The sequence below is a fragment of the Symphodus melops genome (genome assembly GCF_947650265.1).
Source record: "Symphodus melops genome assembly, chromosome: 18".
Lineage (NCBI taxonomy): Eukaryota > Metazoa > Chordata > Actinopteri > Labriformes > Labridae > Symphodus > Symphodus melops.
The window spans coordinates 10842664-10859581 of record NC_136708.1 but is presented as its reverse complement, the minus strand read 5'-3'; the positions used below and the strand labels follow the sequence as shown (position 1 = coordinate 10859581).

Here is a 16918-nt window from a genome sequence, read left to right as displayed (position 1 = left end):
TTACGTCCCCTTGCCAGCGGTATGACGTATGGTATGACGTAAACAACAGTCGACGGCAGCGCTGTGAGAGGCTAAAACAAATATGGCTGCGCCCTACAGGTCGAAACGTTTCCACCAACTATAACTATTTAACATTCACACATTACTACGGTAAGTTTTATAATACTGATGAACCGTATAATCTCTTACGTTTGTTATGTCAACACTTTGTTTGTACGCAAAGTAAGCGTACCTTCATAACGTAACATGGTCCAACGTCCATGCTGTCTCTACCACGTTTGTTTGGGAGTCGTTGTTCGTCATTTTTCAGATTCTTCTTTCTCGTAATATTTTGTATCCGATATAATCAGCGGTGACATTCCATGTTGAAGTCAAAAAGCATTTCCACAACCAATAGTATGTGGGTCAATAACATAAACTACGTCAAATATAAGAAACGTTTTGGGGGAGGGTTTGTGATGTGACGATCGATTAATTATCATATCTTTAAAAAACCCCAACATGTTTTCTGCTCACCAGCGGGACAAAGTAGCCTATTAAACATTTTGTTGAAATATAGTGGTAACTTTTAAAGCTTAATTAATGTGATGTGTTGTCATTTATTGGTATCACAGTTACCGATTTATGCTGGATATGGTTTTTTTTTAGATTATCATGGACATGTTGGAGAAAGAGTTGCCATCTGCTGAGGAAAAAGAAAAGTCTGAGGTGGAGTTTGAGAATAAACAAGCGGAAGACAAAACTGAAAATGACGAAGAAGAAAGTGTACTGCGATGTAAAGATATGGAAGAGGTGAGAGAAGAGAAGTCATTGGTTGCTGATGAAATTGAGGAAATCAACTTGTTACCTGTTCAACCCATCGTCAAAAAGCCGACTGAGGGCCTGAACCTTAACAATGAAGTGGTTAAGATGAGAAAGGAGGTGAAGAGGGTGAGAGCTTTGATCATCAGGAAGCTGACACGACAGATGGGAGCCCTAAAAAAGAAAAAGGGTAAAGACACAGAAACTGAGAGGAATCAAAGAAGAGCTGTCAGACTGCTGGAGGAGATCCATGCCATGAAAGTACTTTCACCAGATCTGGTAGGTTATATTAACAACTTCTATTAAATAATTTCTTTCCAAAATACTACCAAATTTCAAAGTTTGTTTCTAATCTCAATTGAAAAAAAGTTACTCCACAAATGATTTTTTTTCTATAAAAGCACTATCTGAATGTTTTATCTCATAAATACTTTCCCAATTTTCTAGGTGACAAAGACAGCCTTGCAAAAGAATCTAAATTTCGAACAGGTGTGTAAAAACCCCAAGTCTACTATTTCTGACCGGGCTTTGGCACGCATTGCCACCCACTCTCAATTTAACAAAAGGATTGGAGAAATCAAAATGGCTTTAAAAGCCTTCAAAGAAGAGAGAACTAAGACTGGAAAGCAGAAGAAGAAGTTAGAAGAGCAAAACAAACCCGGGAACACCAATCCAGGGTTACCAGACAAACTGAGAGAAACGCATGGCGAAAAGGAAAAGGTGATAACATTAAAGCAAGAGAAAATCAAAGCTGATGAGGAAGGAGATGGTATGCTTAAAGACGTGAAAGATGCAACTGCTGCTCAACCTGAACGGAAAAGGAGTAAAACAACTCCTTTGGTTACGACAACTGAAGGTCAAAGAAAAGAAATTCCAGAAACACCATCAATAAAAAAACCTGTGGAATCTGAGAAAAATAATTTTCTAGTTCAGGATGCAGGAAAGAAACCCAATCTTAAGTGCGCAGCTGAGGTGCCTCATCAGAACAGAGATGGGGAAGAGAGTGATTTAGAGTCGTTTGATGATGAAAAGAGAGAGTACTTTGACGACAGCACAGAGGAACGTTTCCATAGGCAGTCTTCAACATCCGAAGAGAGCAACGATGATGACTTCTTCATTGGAAAAGTGAAGAAATTTAAGAAAAAGAAGAGGGAAAAAAATGTAGGTATGGGAGAAGTAAAAGATGGCCCAACAGAAAAGATCCAGAATGAACCTAAAGTTGCTGAGTCCAAGTTGAAGGCAAAAATCACCTTGCTTCAGTCTGTTTTTTGTTCATCCCTCTCTGTGCCCAAGCCTGGAGAGGTAAAAGATGCTTCCAGAGGGAGAGATGGGTATAAATTAAGGAACCAAGAGACAACTCAGGCTGGTATTGGTCCAGTAAGTGATTTTAAAAAATCCAAGTTCCAAAAGCAGGGGAAAGGAACACAAAGCAATTCAGGGTCCAAGTTTAGCAAGCCCTGCCATAAGGGCAGTCATACTGAATCACAACGGAGGGGCATGCCCTCTCACAGCAGATGGGGGAGTCAAGGGCAGGGGGACGTTTTTAAGCAAAAGTTGCATCGTGATGGAGCTGTCCTTTACCACCAAGCACAAAACCAGGCCTTGCATCCATCCTGGGAGGCTAGTAAGAAAAGGAAGGAGCAGCAAGGACAAATCCTGGCTTTCCAAGGGAAGAAGATCAAGTTTGATGATGACTAAACCTTGTTTTGTTTCGCCATTATTCATGCTGAATTCATGTATTTAGTTAAGAGTCTTACATAGTTACACAATCAGTTTTACTTATTTTGATGGATGTGATTTCTGTCAACTTGAGATGTTTTCCCAGGAGCTTTAAACAAATAAAACGCCATAATGTCAAAATACTCATTTAGAAATACTGTTAAATTGTAAACTATAAAATTGAATTGTAAAGTTAAGATATTAACTCTGTTGACGTTTTTATAAGATTGAACAGGAGTGTCCATAAGGTTAAGGACATCAAATCGTTTCAACCAGAGGTCTTGGTCAGGTGGTCACTGGAAGATTTAATAACGTTTTTGTTGAATTTGTATGTTGTTGTACCTTTCTTGTCTTGCTGCTTTTGTTGGGATTGGTCTGCAAGTATGACATGAGCATATAAACACCATTGTTCAAATAGAAGATAAGGCACATGTATTGTGTACATTTGTGAAATTGTTATACCATTTTTTTTTTCTTGTACCAGGCTTCAAACATGAACATTTCTATTGTAAAAACTTGCTTTTTTGAATGTGGTTTGTATGTGACTTCTGGGGCTCTTGGAGCCATCTTCCAGTAGATCCTCAACGAGCTGCAGTATTTTGTACTTCTGCATTGGCCAGATACCTGAGACTTTTACATGTCTCCCTGCTCCAACACACCTGCTTTAAACCGATGTGTTGTCATCAAGCTCTGCAGAAGCCTGATTATGAGTCGCTCATTGGGTTCAGCTGCGTTGGAGCAGGGAGACGTCTAACAGTCTGAGGAAGCCGGCTCTCCATGACTGGAGTTTGACACCCCTGGTCAAGACGGCTCCACAGCTCCATCTGTGCCGTTAGGTTGACTGAAAGTCAGGATGAGACGTTATTTTTTCAGAATGGTGGCGGATTCCTAAACACCCTTCTGTAGAAGATAACTGACGTCACTCAGGTTTTGTCCATTAATATTCACAATCTTTGGGGGTCGTCCGATTGTCGGAAAAGCCTTAAAGAATAAGAGACATTTTTAGCAGCCAAAAATAAGTAAAATGGCAATCAAAATGACTTGTTTACTTACTTTTAAATGGTTGTTAGGATTGAACATTTTAGAGTGTATTTCACCTTTAAACTTTCAAAAATAATTATTTTCATGTAATAAACCTTAAATTGCCCAAAGGTATGAAACTTGCATAAACATTTAAACTGTTTAGAATTTTTTTATCAGGTTTAATAAACCGTCAAATTGATGTGTAAGACCTGTTTTTTGGAGTGAAATACATTCTTAAAATGAATCATGACTTTGCATTTGGGTGTGATAAATCTTTGAAACTGTACATTGTTTTAACCCTTATGTTATGTTCTGTTCAAATCTGACCGATTTAAAAGTTTAATCTGAAAAAAGTACTTCCATTGATCAGACTGACCCAAGAGTTCATGACTTTGTCCAAAAAGAAGATTTTAACACACAAAATAAACATTTATTTGCATATAATTGTGTGTATTTTATGAAACTTTTGCACACTTTGTGTTCTGGTCAAGAATGAAGAATCAGGACGAGTCATGGTTTCATGTCCACACTAGCCTACACTGGAAATGCAAAAAGAAGAAAGAAAAAAAAAACCATACAACTAAGAGAATTTAAGACTAGTCGACGAGGGATCTACCAGTGGGAAAAAAACGAATATAATTTCACGGTAGATCGGACTGACAGGGACAAGCCGAAGGAGGGCAGTAATTGCAACCATAGATGTATGCAATGGGTGCAAACTGTCGTAATACACCAAAGAAGAAGGAAAAAGTACGTAAATACATTTGGCTAAACCAGATTATTTGAGGTCTTCGAGAGTTGAACAAGTTTAACTGTGACCATACTCTCCAGTTCAACATACATCCACCCGTTTGCGAGTGAGAAAGTCATTTAGGAGGTAACGTCAAACATTTTATTTATTTATCTATTTTCCACTCGGCGATCTGCAGCTACAGATGAAGTGTAATGGCCATGGGGAGCATGCGAGAGGGTGGGGACTGAGATTGTTTACCAAAAATATCAAACACACCGGTTAGGATACCTTTGTTACAAACATACACTGTAAATATTACTAAATTCCAACGCACGGGAAATACAACACTAAAAAAAGTATTGTGATTAATGTTAAGTATGATTAATTGCTTCTAAATACAACCTCGTTTTTAAGTGAATACAGTGAATTCGTAGTTTATATACTGATGTAGTAATGCCACAACTGCGCCAACTCGGCCACATGTCTGAGATGACTGCAAGCCTCGGTTGCGATTTTGATGTGCATGCTGGTTTATTTTCCTCATGCTGGTTTATTTTCCTCATGCTGGTTTATTTTCCTTATGCTGGTTTATTTTCCTCAGGCAAGCAGAAGGCTGGAGCTGGAAGCAAGTGATCCCCGGGAACTTCACCAGTATGGTGGAGTCGCAGAAGCTCAGGAGCCACTGGCCTCTCAAGTACATCCTGGAGAAAAAAGTAAGACATGTTTCGTGTATTTTTAGCGTTTTTACTTGACAATACATAAAACAAAATGGAAACAATGTTAAATAAACGTACATTTTTCAATTATAATATTGTTGAGTCAACAACAATATTGTATCTGATATGGTATGAACCTAATTTTTGAAACCTCCATTAAATTTGAAATAACATTAAAATATTAAAAACCAACCAGAGCAAACTACTCTTACCGTGATACTAATAATATATCCTGCCCTATATTAAAAACCAGGTAATTTTACTCTTTACCAACTTATTCCTGCACTGCTTTTTCTGTTGGAGCCATTTCTTCACCACCTGGGCAAAGGCAACTTCCTACACTGTACCAGCTGCTATCGTTTGTTGAGTCAGAGCATCTAGACTTAAAACAGAGATAAAACATGAAGTTTTAGTGACAGAAACTTTCACACAGTGGCATCTCATACAGAACATCACGTTGAGAATAGGGGTTTGAATATGAGAATTCAAGAAAAAGAACCTCTCAGTATATTGTCTTTCTGTATTACACACTTTAACCTGAGCTGGGACAACAGGCTGAAGTCATCCTTTGAAGACTCTGGAACTTTGGTTTGTCCCGGGAAGTTCAGTTTCTTTTCTACCATGCAGGAGTAGAGAGCCTCCTTCGATATGAAATCTGAGCATGGTTTGGAAATTTGACCGTTCAATCAAAGTCCAAATCAACTGACTAAGACAGCCAGGAAAAATTTGGGAGTGTATAAACATTCCCAGCCTCCAGGACATATTTAAACAAACCATCAGACAGGCACAAACAAATAATCTCAGACCCATCTCGTTTTCTTCACCCTGAGTACCAGCTCCTCCCTTCAGGCAGACGATACAGGTTACCCCAAGGTAGGGACAACTGTTTCAAAAATACTGTTGTTTCCTTGTCCATCAAAGCTCTAACAGTACCTGAGCTGTAAGTTGTACTGAGCTGTTAAACTCCTCCTGAGCCCGGCAGGGGAATGGGTAGGTGGGACAATCGTGCTCAAGCACGTTACACAGCCACTAGGCCTGGTGTGAGTGGGCCCTTATTCTAGACTCCAGTCTGAAGTACATTACATTGATATCTAGATAAATGTATATCTTGCTGATAATCTCTTTTTTTTTTTCAATTAAATTTTTTTCACTGCTTGATGTCACTTCGGGCACTGGGTCTTAATGAACTCCAGTGTAATTGTAATGTAATCCTGAAATCTATGATACAAATCTCTGTTTACTGTTCTGTGGCATTAAGATTTTATTAAAGGTAGGGTAGGCAATTTTCTCCAGATAAACTTTTAAAGATGTTGGTTGAAATGTTCTTTAGATCCTGACAGACATTAATATTTCATTTGCTCTGAGAAAGAAACAATAAGAATCCATCATCTGATCGCTTCGGCCTGTGCACTCAGTACGACTTTCATGAACAAATCATGCCTCCCCGTCTCCCTGCTCGTTCTCTACCCATGCATGGACGAGCCCACACTCAAAGCACGAGCTGAAATCTTTTTTTCTGGACCACCGGCGCTAGTGCATGTATGTGAGAGGCACGACTTTTGAGGGAGCACGGAGAGAATGCTACTTTCATAATCATGCTAGTTTTTCGGAAATCACCAACCCTGCCTTTGATGAGAAAGTTATATTGTATTATGACTTAAGTTGGTGGATTTCACCCCCTTTGCCCAGTCATTGCTCTGCTTTATTGCAACAAAGGTAGGCAGAATGTTCAAAGTGGTTTTATTAAATAAGCTCACTACTATAATGTATGTTAGATATTTTCACAGGGTTCTGCCCTTAAAAATCTGTCTCAATTGCAATTTGATAAGAGCGTGTTACACACTGGCGGAGACCATTGTTATGGAAGAAATTGTCAGTGCTCACCTTTTTTCCAGCTTCCGCCACCGATTCCATAACGCCAAAATCCACATTGGAGAAATCCCGCTATGACACTTCCCTGGGTTTCTTGACACGGAGAGTTGCAGAGCTGCTGAGAAGATCCTCTGATGGGGTCTTGGACCTTAACCTGGTGGCCCAGGAGCTTAATGCCCCAAAGAGACGTCTCTATGACGTCACCAATGTCCTTGAAGGAATCCAACTAATCAAGAAGAAGTCCAAAAACTACATTCAGTGGTTGTAAGTATAAGTGGATAGATCAGGTTAATTGAATATCTTCAGGAAGCTTGTAGTGCAACAATTATATTCCAATTATGAAATGGCTGATTAAGCCATTCCATAAGTATTTTAAGTAAAAATGGTCATGGGTGCTGGGGGTTTTTGTAAACTATGTTCTGTGTATGGTATGCAATGCTTGCTTGCTGTTTCTCAGTTCAAACTATAATAAATTGATAATTTTTTTCTTCATACTGAGTGAAGTTAGCTTGATGTCTTTAGTTACATTTGCTGTTGTTAACCCTATAATGCTGTTTTGATTTGCCAACCAGGGGCGGTAAGACCAGTGTTCAAATTGATCAGGAACTGAAGGATTTAAATGAGGTGGAGAAGAAGCTGGACGAGTTGATACAAAGCAGTACATGGCAGGTTCACCAGATGTGTGAGAACCATCAAAGTCAAAGATATCCAATCATTGTAAATTCTATTTCATTTTGAACAATTGATGTGATGCAATACCTGTTAGGTCAATTACTGTAGGTGTAGCCTAAAGCCCTGTTTCCACCGAGCGGTCTGGCTCGGATCAGTACATTTTGGTACGGTTTGATTCGATTAAGCCTGAACCCATTTGCGTTTCCACAGCCACCCATGCCCTATTTGGTAGGTGGAGTGTAAGCCGGATGACGATAGCTGCTATGTAAATAGCGTCATGTGACATCAGCTAACTGCTAACTAATAAATTTAACAAAGGAGAAAAACGGCATACAAACAAAACCAACGCTGGAAGACAGTCAACAGTTCATCCACTCTGTCACTGGCATGTAACTATTTATTACAAGAACTCAATCAAGCTTAGTTTCAGAGAAGGCTGTGTGCCGCGAGGAGAAATACAGACTTAAACAATCAGCTGTGTGTTACAATCAATGGTTTAAACACGGCGGTTTTGTTTGCTGACGTAACATGGGAAGTGTTGATTCTTTCAACCAATCAACGGACTGCAGTGTTTAGCTCCAACTTTTCGAGTGGGATGGTACGGATCGGTTATTTGGGAATCTTTCCCGGGATTAGTCTATGGAAACGCCGCAAAATGCGCGCCATACCGATCCGGACCGCTCGGTGAAAACGGGGCTTTAGTGGGTTTTCAAATTTTTTTATTGAGGGATCTATTGGCCAACATTTTAGTGGGCTTATGCAAATGATTGTTTCAGCAATCCTCTGAAACTGTTACTTTATTACAATGATAGTTCATGTCTAATCTTAGATTATCTCTTCTGCAGCACCAATGCCAGTCTATTCCTTAATGTCAATGATCAGATTTGCATATTTGAATTATGAGGATGTCCGAAGGATACCAAGTTTTGAAGAACAGACCGTGATTGTGATCAAAGCCCCTGCAGAGACAAAACTGGCGGTGCCACACCCAGAAGAGGTAAAATTTAATAGATAGTTCACCTGTTTTTTATTTTATTTTTTCTGCATTGTATCTCACACATAAAAAAGTAACACAAATGCCCTTTAATGACAAATGTCTTTTTTTTTATTATTTTTTTTTATTTAATAGTGCAGCTTTGACATGAGCTATTTTTCCCCAAAATATTCTTATGTCAGTTTTTTTGCTTCAAGTCTTTACTGTCAATGCATAATCAGAGACCATGATGTCAACACTCCTTTTGCTTCTTATGTTCAGAGCCTACAGGTCCACATTTGCAGCACACAAGGGCCCATTGAAGTATTCCTCTGTTCAGATGACGCCAGCGTACCTATGGAAGCCCCAGTTGGGCCTTTAGTCAATTGCAGCGGCTTAAGTGCAACAAACGGTAACCACTATGCCCCCTTCTTGCCTTACTCATCCTTTTGAGCTTTTTTCCTGCAGAGGTACATCTTTACAATCACTTGTCACCTCAATCAGTTTGGTCTTGGAAAATTCTACCCCCAAAGATAATCTGAGAACAACAAAGTGTTCATAAAACAGGAACAATGAAACATACTGTATTTAAAACCCTATTTTAAGATTTTATAGTTTGATATGCTCGTTTAATTACCTTCTGTCTCTTTATCTACTTTTTTGTTATGTTTTCAGGCACTGCCTACTCTACCTCTGGAATCAGTAGTATCTCCAACCTGCCGTCCAAGACAACAAAACACTCATCACCAGTCTCTGACGGCCCTGTTGGCACAAAGACCAAACATTATCTTTCCCCATCTAAAGATGAAAATAGTTTTGTCAGTCTTACTACACCTCTAGCATTTTCTCATGATGGAAAGGAGTATGTCCTGAGCTTGGCTAAGGATGAAAGCACCACTGACCTCTTCAACTCTCTAAACTAGACCAATCACCCCTGGATACCCCACTTCTGAAAACCGCTGTTTTGAACAAAATGGACATTCTCGAGGGCAGACTGAACAAAAAAACCTAATGACTAATATAAATGTGGTCCTTTTTTTATTAACATTTGCCTATTTAGGACGATTCAACAAGGAACATTTATTGGCACTGATGTTTGGAGCTGTTGGTGTGGTCTTAGAATAGTGTTTTTATTCCAAAAGACTAAGTGCTAGTGCTTTTGACAAACATATCTGCAAGTCCTTATCAAGTGGGTTTACTGTAGACCCTTGAAACTGTCATGGTTTAAAAGACTTTACAAATTACAACTGATCATGATCACAAAGAAGCCGTCACAGCATCGTTTTTTGATTTTGGCTATTTTCCAAAGCTAGCTTCTTTTTGTTCTGATATGCCATATACATTACTTTGTGTGACTTGCAGGCAAATCAGTTGCCAAGTTTTCGGTTTTGGGGTCTATGTTAATTGTGTAGAAAAAATACAGTAATTCACAATAGAATATAATTTCTTTGTTTTACAGCAGTTATGTTGTAATGAATGTATAAACACCTTTTTGTTGATCTCCGCTGGCATGATCAAGTTCACTTATGGCTGTGTGGCCTTAGTTTTCTGCTTTTACCATTCAGCATCTAGTTCAGAGAGAAAGGCATACAACTAGAGATCTCAGTGCTAACAGTTGTATGCTCAAAAGGGGCCTAAAAAGGCTTGCCTTCTTTCTAAGTCGTGATCTATAAAAGCAAACTATGGAAAGTGAGTTGCATTTCATAAGCACCTTTAAGAGTAAATGGGGCTCAGTTGGAAGGGAAGGTTGGGGGTTCGATCGCTATCTCCTTTTGAATGAGATTAGTAACTTTTGAAGATCCCTTTCCATAGCAACATCTGCCATCGATGTGTGAGTGGGTAGGTGGTAGCTGCAGGGTAAAAGTTGTTTGAGTCGTCAGGAGACTAGATAAGTGCCTAAAAAGCGCAAGTCCATTTTTGCATTTACCAGTACCACTTAATCTGTATCTTCTCTGTGTACAGAGATTCAACATGTTTTCATGTACGTATCTTCACAGAACATGATAGTAGTAGTAAACATTCTGCTTCAGAGTTCATACCCTATCGTAAAAACAAAAATAACTCAAAACAATCATATTAGCAAATTTACTTTTTTCTTGCTTTTTCACAGGTGTGCTACCAGAGTGCACTTAAATTACTTTTCTGTACTGATTGACATCACTCGAAACATTGGGTATTATTCAAGACAAAGTCTAGTGTCAAAGTAATTGTTTCTTAACGTTTGAGCAACTCAGTGAAGAATATGTTTATGTCTACAGCTAGCTTATGTTGACAAGTAAAGATGTAAAGGCACTAAAGCTGTGTAAAATGCAACTTTAACCAAGGGGGATGGGCCTTCTGTGGCTAAGTATATACACTGTTCAAACTTATTTAACAGTGAATAAAAATAAAAATTGAATTGTCACAGTATAACACCAAGTCAGTTAAAAATGGTCATGGATATCCATCTGTCCAGAAAGCACCAGTCATTGTAATCAATTGTTTTCAACACATTCTACAATGTAAAGATTTTCAAGATCTAATTGATTTAAGCGGTTTTTTAGCAGTGTGATAGTTAATAAGTTAAGCTTGTTCTTCACCCATCACTGTGCTAGGAATGATACTGAACCCCAAATTGCTTCATGAAATTCTTAACATGAGCCATGATAAGCATGCACTGTGTACTGGCATGAGTGCACAGTGCCTTAAATGGTCAGAAGACTAGAAAAACATAAGTAAGCTATTGCAAAACACAACCTACCAACAGCATCTGTAGTATTGCCTAGTTATACTCCTAAATATTTGGTTGTGGTATCATGGATGTATTTCTAATGTTAGTTTAATATGATTATTAGTTATAGCTATAAGGATATAATCAAGTCTAATAAAAGCCATATGGATACTTGTCACTGTTGAAAGGCATAACAGATTTAAGTAGTAGTACTGAGTTAATTTATCTTATATTCTGATACAATATACATTTTCAACACGGAGTTATCAAAGACAAGCTTGCAGTACTTTGCAGACAGCCAAAGAAAGAAAAACAAACTCATTAACAAGGTATTAAAACATACAATCTTAAAATAAGTCTCAATAACTTTCTTAAAAAACAATGCTTGCCCAGAGCTGATGGTAGAAATGTTTCAGACTGACCCATCTTTCTTCCTTCACTATCAAGAGTTGTATAAGCCCAACCTGATCTTATTTGAGCATTTAGAAATTATGCTTCCTCCTTTTCAGTTCCCTGTGCAAGAAAAGGAGTACTGTGCATCTAAAATATACTATTCTTGCAGAACCTTCCTGCATGTAGGGCTGTTACGATATAGTAACGATACATAAATGTATTATAAATAACGTCAGCAAATTGAGGCACCATCATCCTTAAAAACAAAATCAGACTCAAAAATGTCTCTCAGTCACTACTGTCAATCTATTTTATAACTTAGATAGTTTTGGTTTCTTTTGTGGTTGACGTCAATTGTCACAATTTTTTGTGATAATTTTGACAAACGTTAAATTTGTATAGCCTCCAGCCTACAACCTGCAGACCAAAAACACTGAAACCTGATATTACTGTCTTGATTCCCCCTCTGCTCAGGGTCTGGCTGCAATAGGGGGAAAAAGTCTACTGTGCCTTATACATACAGTTGAAATCCCATTGTTTTTCATTACTAGTCTTACCTGTAATCAGACTGCATTACATTTCAATATAATGTCGAGCCAGCAGGGGGCAGTGTGATCCCACAGAATTCTCTTTTCTGAATTATCACTGTTGGTGCCTTTTTTATGTCTATTTACATGTATGAATTGAAAATAAATTGGAATTTTGAAATATTAATCTTTGGTATTCTGTTTTTTTGCCTTGTAAAAAGGTTATATGTGGACAAAATGTAATATGGTAATCAATGGACAGGATCACTATCTTTGTCAAGGGGCCGATCCTTAACCTCAAACTGAATGCCCACATGTAGACTGTAATGACCTCTGCTCTCCCAGTGAAAAAGGCTTCAAATTTATGGACATATACTGACAATCATGTGCAAGTTATTTCTTAGATGTAACTCGTTTTGCTAAAGTTAGAACATCAAAGCCTGATCCCATTGCTACTGGACTTAAGTCTTTGTTAAAGAGCTTCAACAGTTGTCATTGAATCAAGCTTCCAGTTACTATTACCTGAAAGACTGAGACTTACACAGACACATGACCATAGTACCATCTTGGTCAACATAGACATAACTCAAGACACACTGTTTAGTAGCTATGTTTACACAAATGTTATCTAATGCTGTACTGTCTTAACAGAAATGTTGAATATAATAATTTGCATTATTACATTACTCAACTTTTTTTTACTGTATTAACTGAATGCAGCTGTCCCTGCTTTTCTTTGTCTGAAGCATCTTAGAAAACACACTAATGACCTAAACATGATGATGTAATCAGTTGGTAGTTTCAAACATTTAGATAGATGGCAGTGTTGCAACACAAACTTAACCTAAACCCGGTTCACCCAGTTCATCACAAGTAAGGACACACTTGGAGTTTACAGCAAGTCACTGAAAGACTGCTGTTTTGATTTCACCCAGTTAGTCGTAAATGAGGAACAAAAATGTAAATAACATTCAGGTCATATTAAAATTGTCCTGACAAACACCCAGTTGATCCTGTAAAACATCAGTCAATGCACCTGACAGCCAGTCTGTCAATTGCTAGATACATTTTTGTTGCTTTTGTGTTTTCCTATTAGCTACAAGCAAATCATGCACAGCTGGAGATTATGAAGTGCATGAACAAAATGAACGGACATCTGAGCTATGTGGGTGAGCTAAAACTGAGTCAGCACTTCAGACTTGGGTTTGTCTACGAGTTTAGGAGTGACCCGAGCAAGTGCAAGAATGGTCAGTTTGATAGTTTTGTCCAACTGTCTTTTTTCATTCAAATATAGCTCTCTTATACTCTTTCCAGACAGGCTATTGTAATGACTCTTGTGATGCACTGAGGCAGGAAGTACAGTAAAAGCGATAAAAAATATTGAGAGAGGGTGGAAGAGGGTGCAATGACAGCAAAAGAGAAAGTGAGAGAGTGTGCTGTTTTTTTCTGATTGGATATTTGTATGTGTGAATGAAAAAAGTGAGTGAGCAGTACGAGAGTTGAATAATTCATCACCCATTGCTTGCGTTGTGCAGAGTTCAGTAAGGCATGGTGTCAAGTAAGAAGGTGGTTATAGATGATAGGATAAGATCCATGGCAGGTTGGGACAAGATATAGGACACCTTTAAAGTACATATAGCAGGTCATATATTTTTTGTAAATTAACACTTAAAATGGTCTGATAATGGCTGTAAAATAATCAAATTTTTGATTTGATTTGTTCTTAAACACAAAAAGGCACACATTTAGAGGAGAAAGTGGCCCTTTTCAGAGTAGCTGTTAAGAACGCTCTTTTTCATGCCATATTACGTAGCATGGAGGACTTGTGCACTCTGACTTTGCTTAAATCCGAGTGAGAGCGGGCGTTTCCTACTTCAAATTACATTAAATTAGACCAGTCATTAGGATGGTTAAATGTGGGGTTAGTGCTGCATGCACTGAATCCAATCTTAAAGGGACATCAACTGTTTCCACAATAAGAAGAAACATGGATTTAGCTTTTGTGCCTGGGTTGTCGTGGCGCTCATTTTTGAGGATTATGTACCTGGCGATATGATGGAATTCAGGACAGGATATGGAAACCTGGACCGGGTCAGACTGATGGCGGGTACGGTCCCGTCAGTAGGCAACTGCAGGTTCACTGGCAGCAGCAGCAGCAGCAGCCCGGAGCCCGGCTATCGGTGGAAAGTAAACAAGGATCTGTGAGAGACACTGCCTGACGGAAACGTGAACTGAGCACCGTTAGTCTTACATTTTGGTTGTCTGACTCCATATAAGTGGATATACTAACTTCAATATGTAGAATAATGCTTGTTTATACATAATTCTAAAAAAACAGTAGAAGCCTTCAAGCGAACAGTGACATGGCGTCTGGGAGGTGGGAATTAGCCAAGGGGTGCTAAGGGTGCTGCAGCACCCATTGAAATCAAGGACAATTAAAACCATCAGCTATAAGAAATTTAAAACTAAAGTTACATGTGATGTGTAGCCTACACCAGTATGTGTGATTACTTTTTTTGTCCGTAACTAAAACTGTCTGGACCTTGTTTACAGGAGAGGAAGGGAGAGAGAGAACGAGAGAGTTAATAATGCGTTTACAGGTTTACCAGTAAAGTACATAAATAAAAATGGCAGACTGCAGTCTCTGTTAACACAATAGTGCTACCCATACTCCTTCCAATGTGCGCTGAGTGCTCGTCTCTGTCTGCGCGTCACCCTCCCTACTCTGTTTAATAAAAAAAACTATTAACTGATCACAAATCACGTCTGAACCTTCAGTATGATATTTGAAGTCTGTTGAATTGTTCTTAAACCCGTTAGAGTTGCTGATAATAACTCGGAAACCTCTCCACTCAATGAGTGATATACGAGAAGGGGGCGTGTCTGTCAGTAAAAAGACTACCTGAAGTCGGCTCTTGTGTCTCCTCGCTCCTCGATCTTCCGTTCACTATAAGAGCTTTGAAATGATCCTCAACATGGCGGCTCTAGAACTACTTCCGGTTCGGCTGAGGACTGAGGAGACTGCAAATAAGGGACTTGAGATGAAGCCATTGTCTTTGCTGTGGAGATTATCGAGTCTATTTGTAACAGCAGATGAGTCAATGTCAACATTTTGACGTTACGGAAGCAGATGGAATGAGATGGGTTTGTTTCGGAGACTGGTAAATCAACAGTGAAAGACACCAGCTTCTGATCAGATATGGACAGATTAGATGCAGCACCATGAAGAGGGGTCACACCAGAGCAGCAGATAAGATCAAGAATGTGGCCTTTGGTGTGAGTAGGAAAGATGATGAATTGTTGTGTCCCACATTTTTGAGGCGGGATGTGAGATCCCTTGTCAAGAGTGTTTTAGGTGTTGTCCATATGCACATTAGAATCATGGAGCAGGATTACATTAGGGGATATAGAGCGCAAAACGGTTAAAAAAGCAGAAAATCCATAAAAGAGATCAGTGTTTATCTTCAGGGCTGAATCCAACCTATGAGTCTTAGATTTAGACTGATCAGTCTGGCTTAGGGCACAAGGGAGGAAGGAAGTAAGGGAGGGAGGCAGAGGATGAGTCACTTCAGCTCGGGGATGGTGGTTAAATGGATATATAATCATGCCGCCTAACTCCATTGACACGATATGGATTTAAGCTGCACTTAGTGAAAGGGTGCACACATGAGAGCAGGAAATGAGAAGTAGGGTCGAAAAAATGCAGCTTCTTCAGCGAGTACAGGAAAAAAAACACAGAGATATAGTGAAAACAAGGATTGTTGTCAAAAATAACCTTCATGTAACACATCATAGATCTGAACGAGTGAAGTACTTTGTTCGTTACATATTTGAATGTGCTGACAACAAAATCACACAAAAATGATCAATGGAAATCAAATTTATTAACCAATGGAGGTCTAGATTTGGAGTAACACTCAAAATTAAAGTGGAAAAACACACTACAGGCAGATCCAACTTTGATGTAATGTCCTTAAAGCAAGTCCAAATGAGGCTCAGTGTGGCCTCCACCAGAGGTGGGATAAAGTCTTGGTTTGCAAGTCACAAGTAAGTCTCAAGTCTTTGGTCTCAAGTCCCAAGTCAAGTCCCAATTAATGACGGGCAAGTCTCGAGTCAAGTCACAAGTAAACACAGACAAGTCCCAAGTTGAGTCAAAAGTCCTAACCTTTGAATTTCGAGTCCTCAACAAGTCATAAGCTCTCTTTACCAGAAAAAAATGCCATTTTAACAGAGTAATAATCTGTTATAGTTACACAAATCATGATCGCTATTTATAAGGTTTCATTTAGCCTACTTCTTAAAATAAAATAACATCACTGACTCTGTTTTATTTATTTATTTTTGTTTAATTCTTTTTCTTCCATTTTTATTTGTCTGAATTCTGTGTTGAACAATGTGTTCCACTGAATCAGATCACTGATTTGGATCATTTTAGATCAGGTCAGGAAATTGTAAAATATATTCCCAGACTGCAGCAGGCTGATAACATTAGTCTACTGTTTTTAAATTGCTGATTGTTGATAAATGCAGACCTGGTGAGAGGGAATGGAGAAAAGACGAAATTACCCTGATGAGGCGGTGGATGGTCTCCTGAGGGATCTCCTCCCAGACCTGAACTAAAGCATCCACCAACTCCTGGACAGTCTGTGGTGCATTGTGGCGTTGGTGGATGGAGCGAGACATGATGTCCTAGATGTGCTCAATTGTACTCAGGCCTGGGGAACGGGTGGGCCAGTCCATAGCATCAATGCCTTCATCTTGCAGGGACTGCTGACACAC

At 38.9% G+C, this 16918-nt stretch overlaps 4 protein-coding genes across 5 annotated transcripts in view; all 4 read left to right on the top strand.

Annotated features, from left to right (window-relative positions):
- Window positions 1-16918, top strand: part of srd5a1 (steroid-5-alpha-reductase, alpha polypeptide 1 (3-oxo-5 alpha-steroid delta 4-dehydrogenase alpha 1)) — a 387143-nt gene that overhangs the window by 51222 nt on the left and 319003 nt on the right. The window lies entirely within an intron of this gene.
- Window positions 1-16918, top strand: part of nrsn1l (neurensin 1-like) — a 229013-nt gene that overhangs the window by 101195 nt on the left and 110900 nt on the right. The gene's annotated exons all lie outside the window — the stretch shown is intronic.
- srfbp1 (serum response factor binding protein 1) lies at window positions 40-4007 on the top strand. The gene is made up of 3 exons (XM_079368212.1): window positions 40-150; window positions 649-1080; window positions 1249-4007. The coding sequence occupies exons 2-3, from the start codon at window positions 655-657 to the stop codon at window positions 2497-2499; spliced, it is 1677 nt and encodes a 558-aa protein (XP_079224338.1). The 5' UTR covers window positions 40-150; window positions 649-654; the 3' UTR covers window positions 2500-4007.
- On the top strand, window positions 4202-10806 carry LOC306839483 (transcription factor E2F3-like). The gene is made up of 7 exons (XM_079368213.1): window positions 4202-4293; window positions 4878-4989; window positions 6888-7128; window positions 7437-7570; window positions 8421-8533; window positions 8792-8921; window positions 9185-10806. Exons 1-7 carry the CDS (start codon window positions 4243-4245, stop codon window positions 9430-9432), a joined length of 1029 nt encoding a protein of 342 aa, XP_079224339.1. The 5' UTR covers window positions 4202-4242; the 3' UTR covers window positions 9433-10806.

Coding starts and splice junctions, on each gene's coding strand:
- srfbp1 (XM_079368212.1), top strand. CDS start 655: ATGGACATGTTGGAGAAAGAGTTGCCATCTGCTGAGGAAAAAGAAAAG. Junction 1,081..1,248: donor AAGTACTTTCACCAGATCTG/GTAGGTTATATT, acceptor CCAATTTTCTAG/GTGACAAAGACAGCCTTGCA.
- LOC306839483 (XM_079368213.1), top strand. CDS start 4,243: ATGTATGCAATGGGTGCAAACTGTCGTAATACACCAAAGAAGAAGGAA. Junction 4,990..6,887: donor AGTACATCCTGGAGAAAAAA/GTAAGACATGTT, acceptor CCTTTTTTCCAG/CTTCCGCCACCGATTCCATA. Junction 8,922..9,184: donor CGGCTTAAGTGCAACAAACG/GTAACCACTATG, acceptor TTATGTTTTCAG/GCACTGCCTACTCTACCTCT.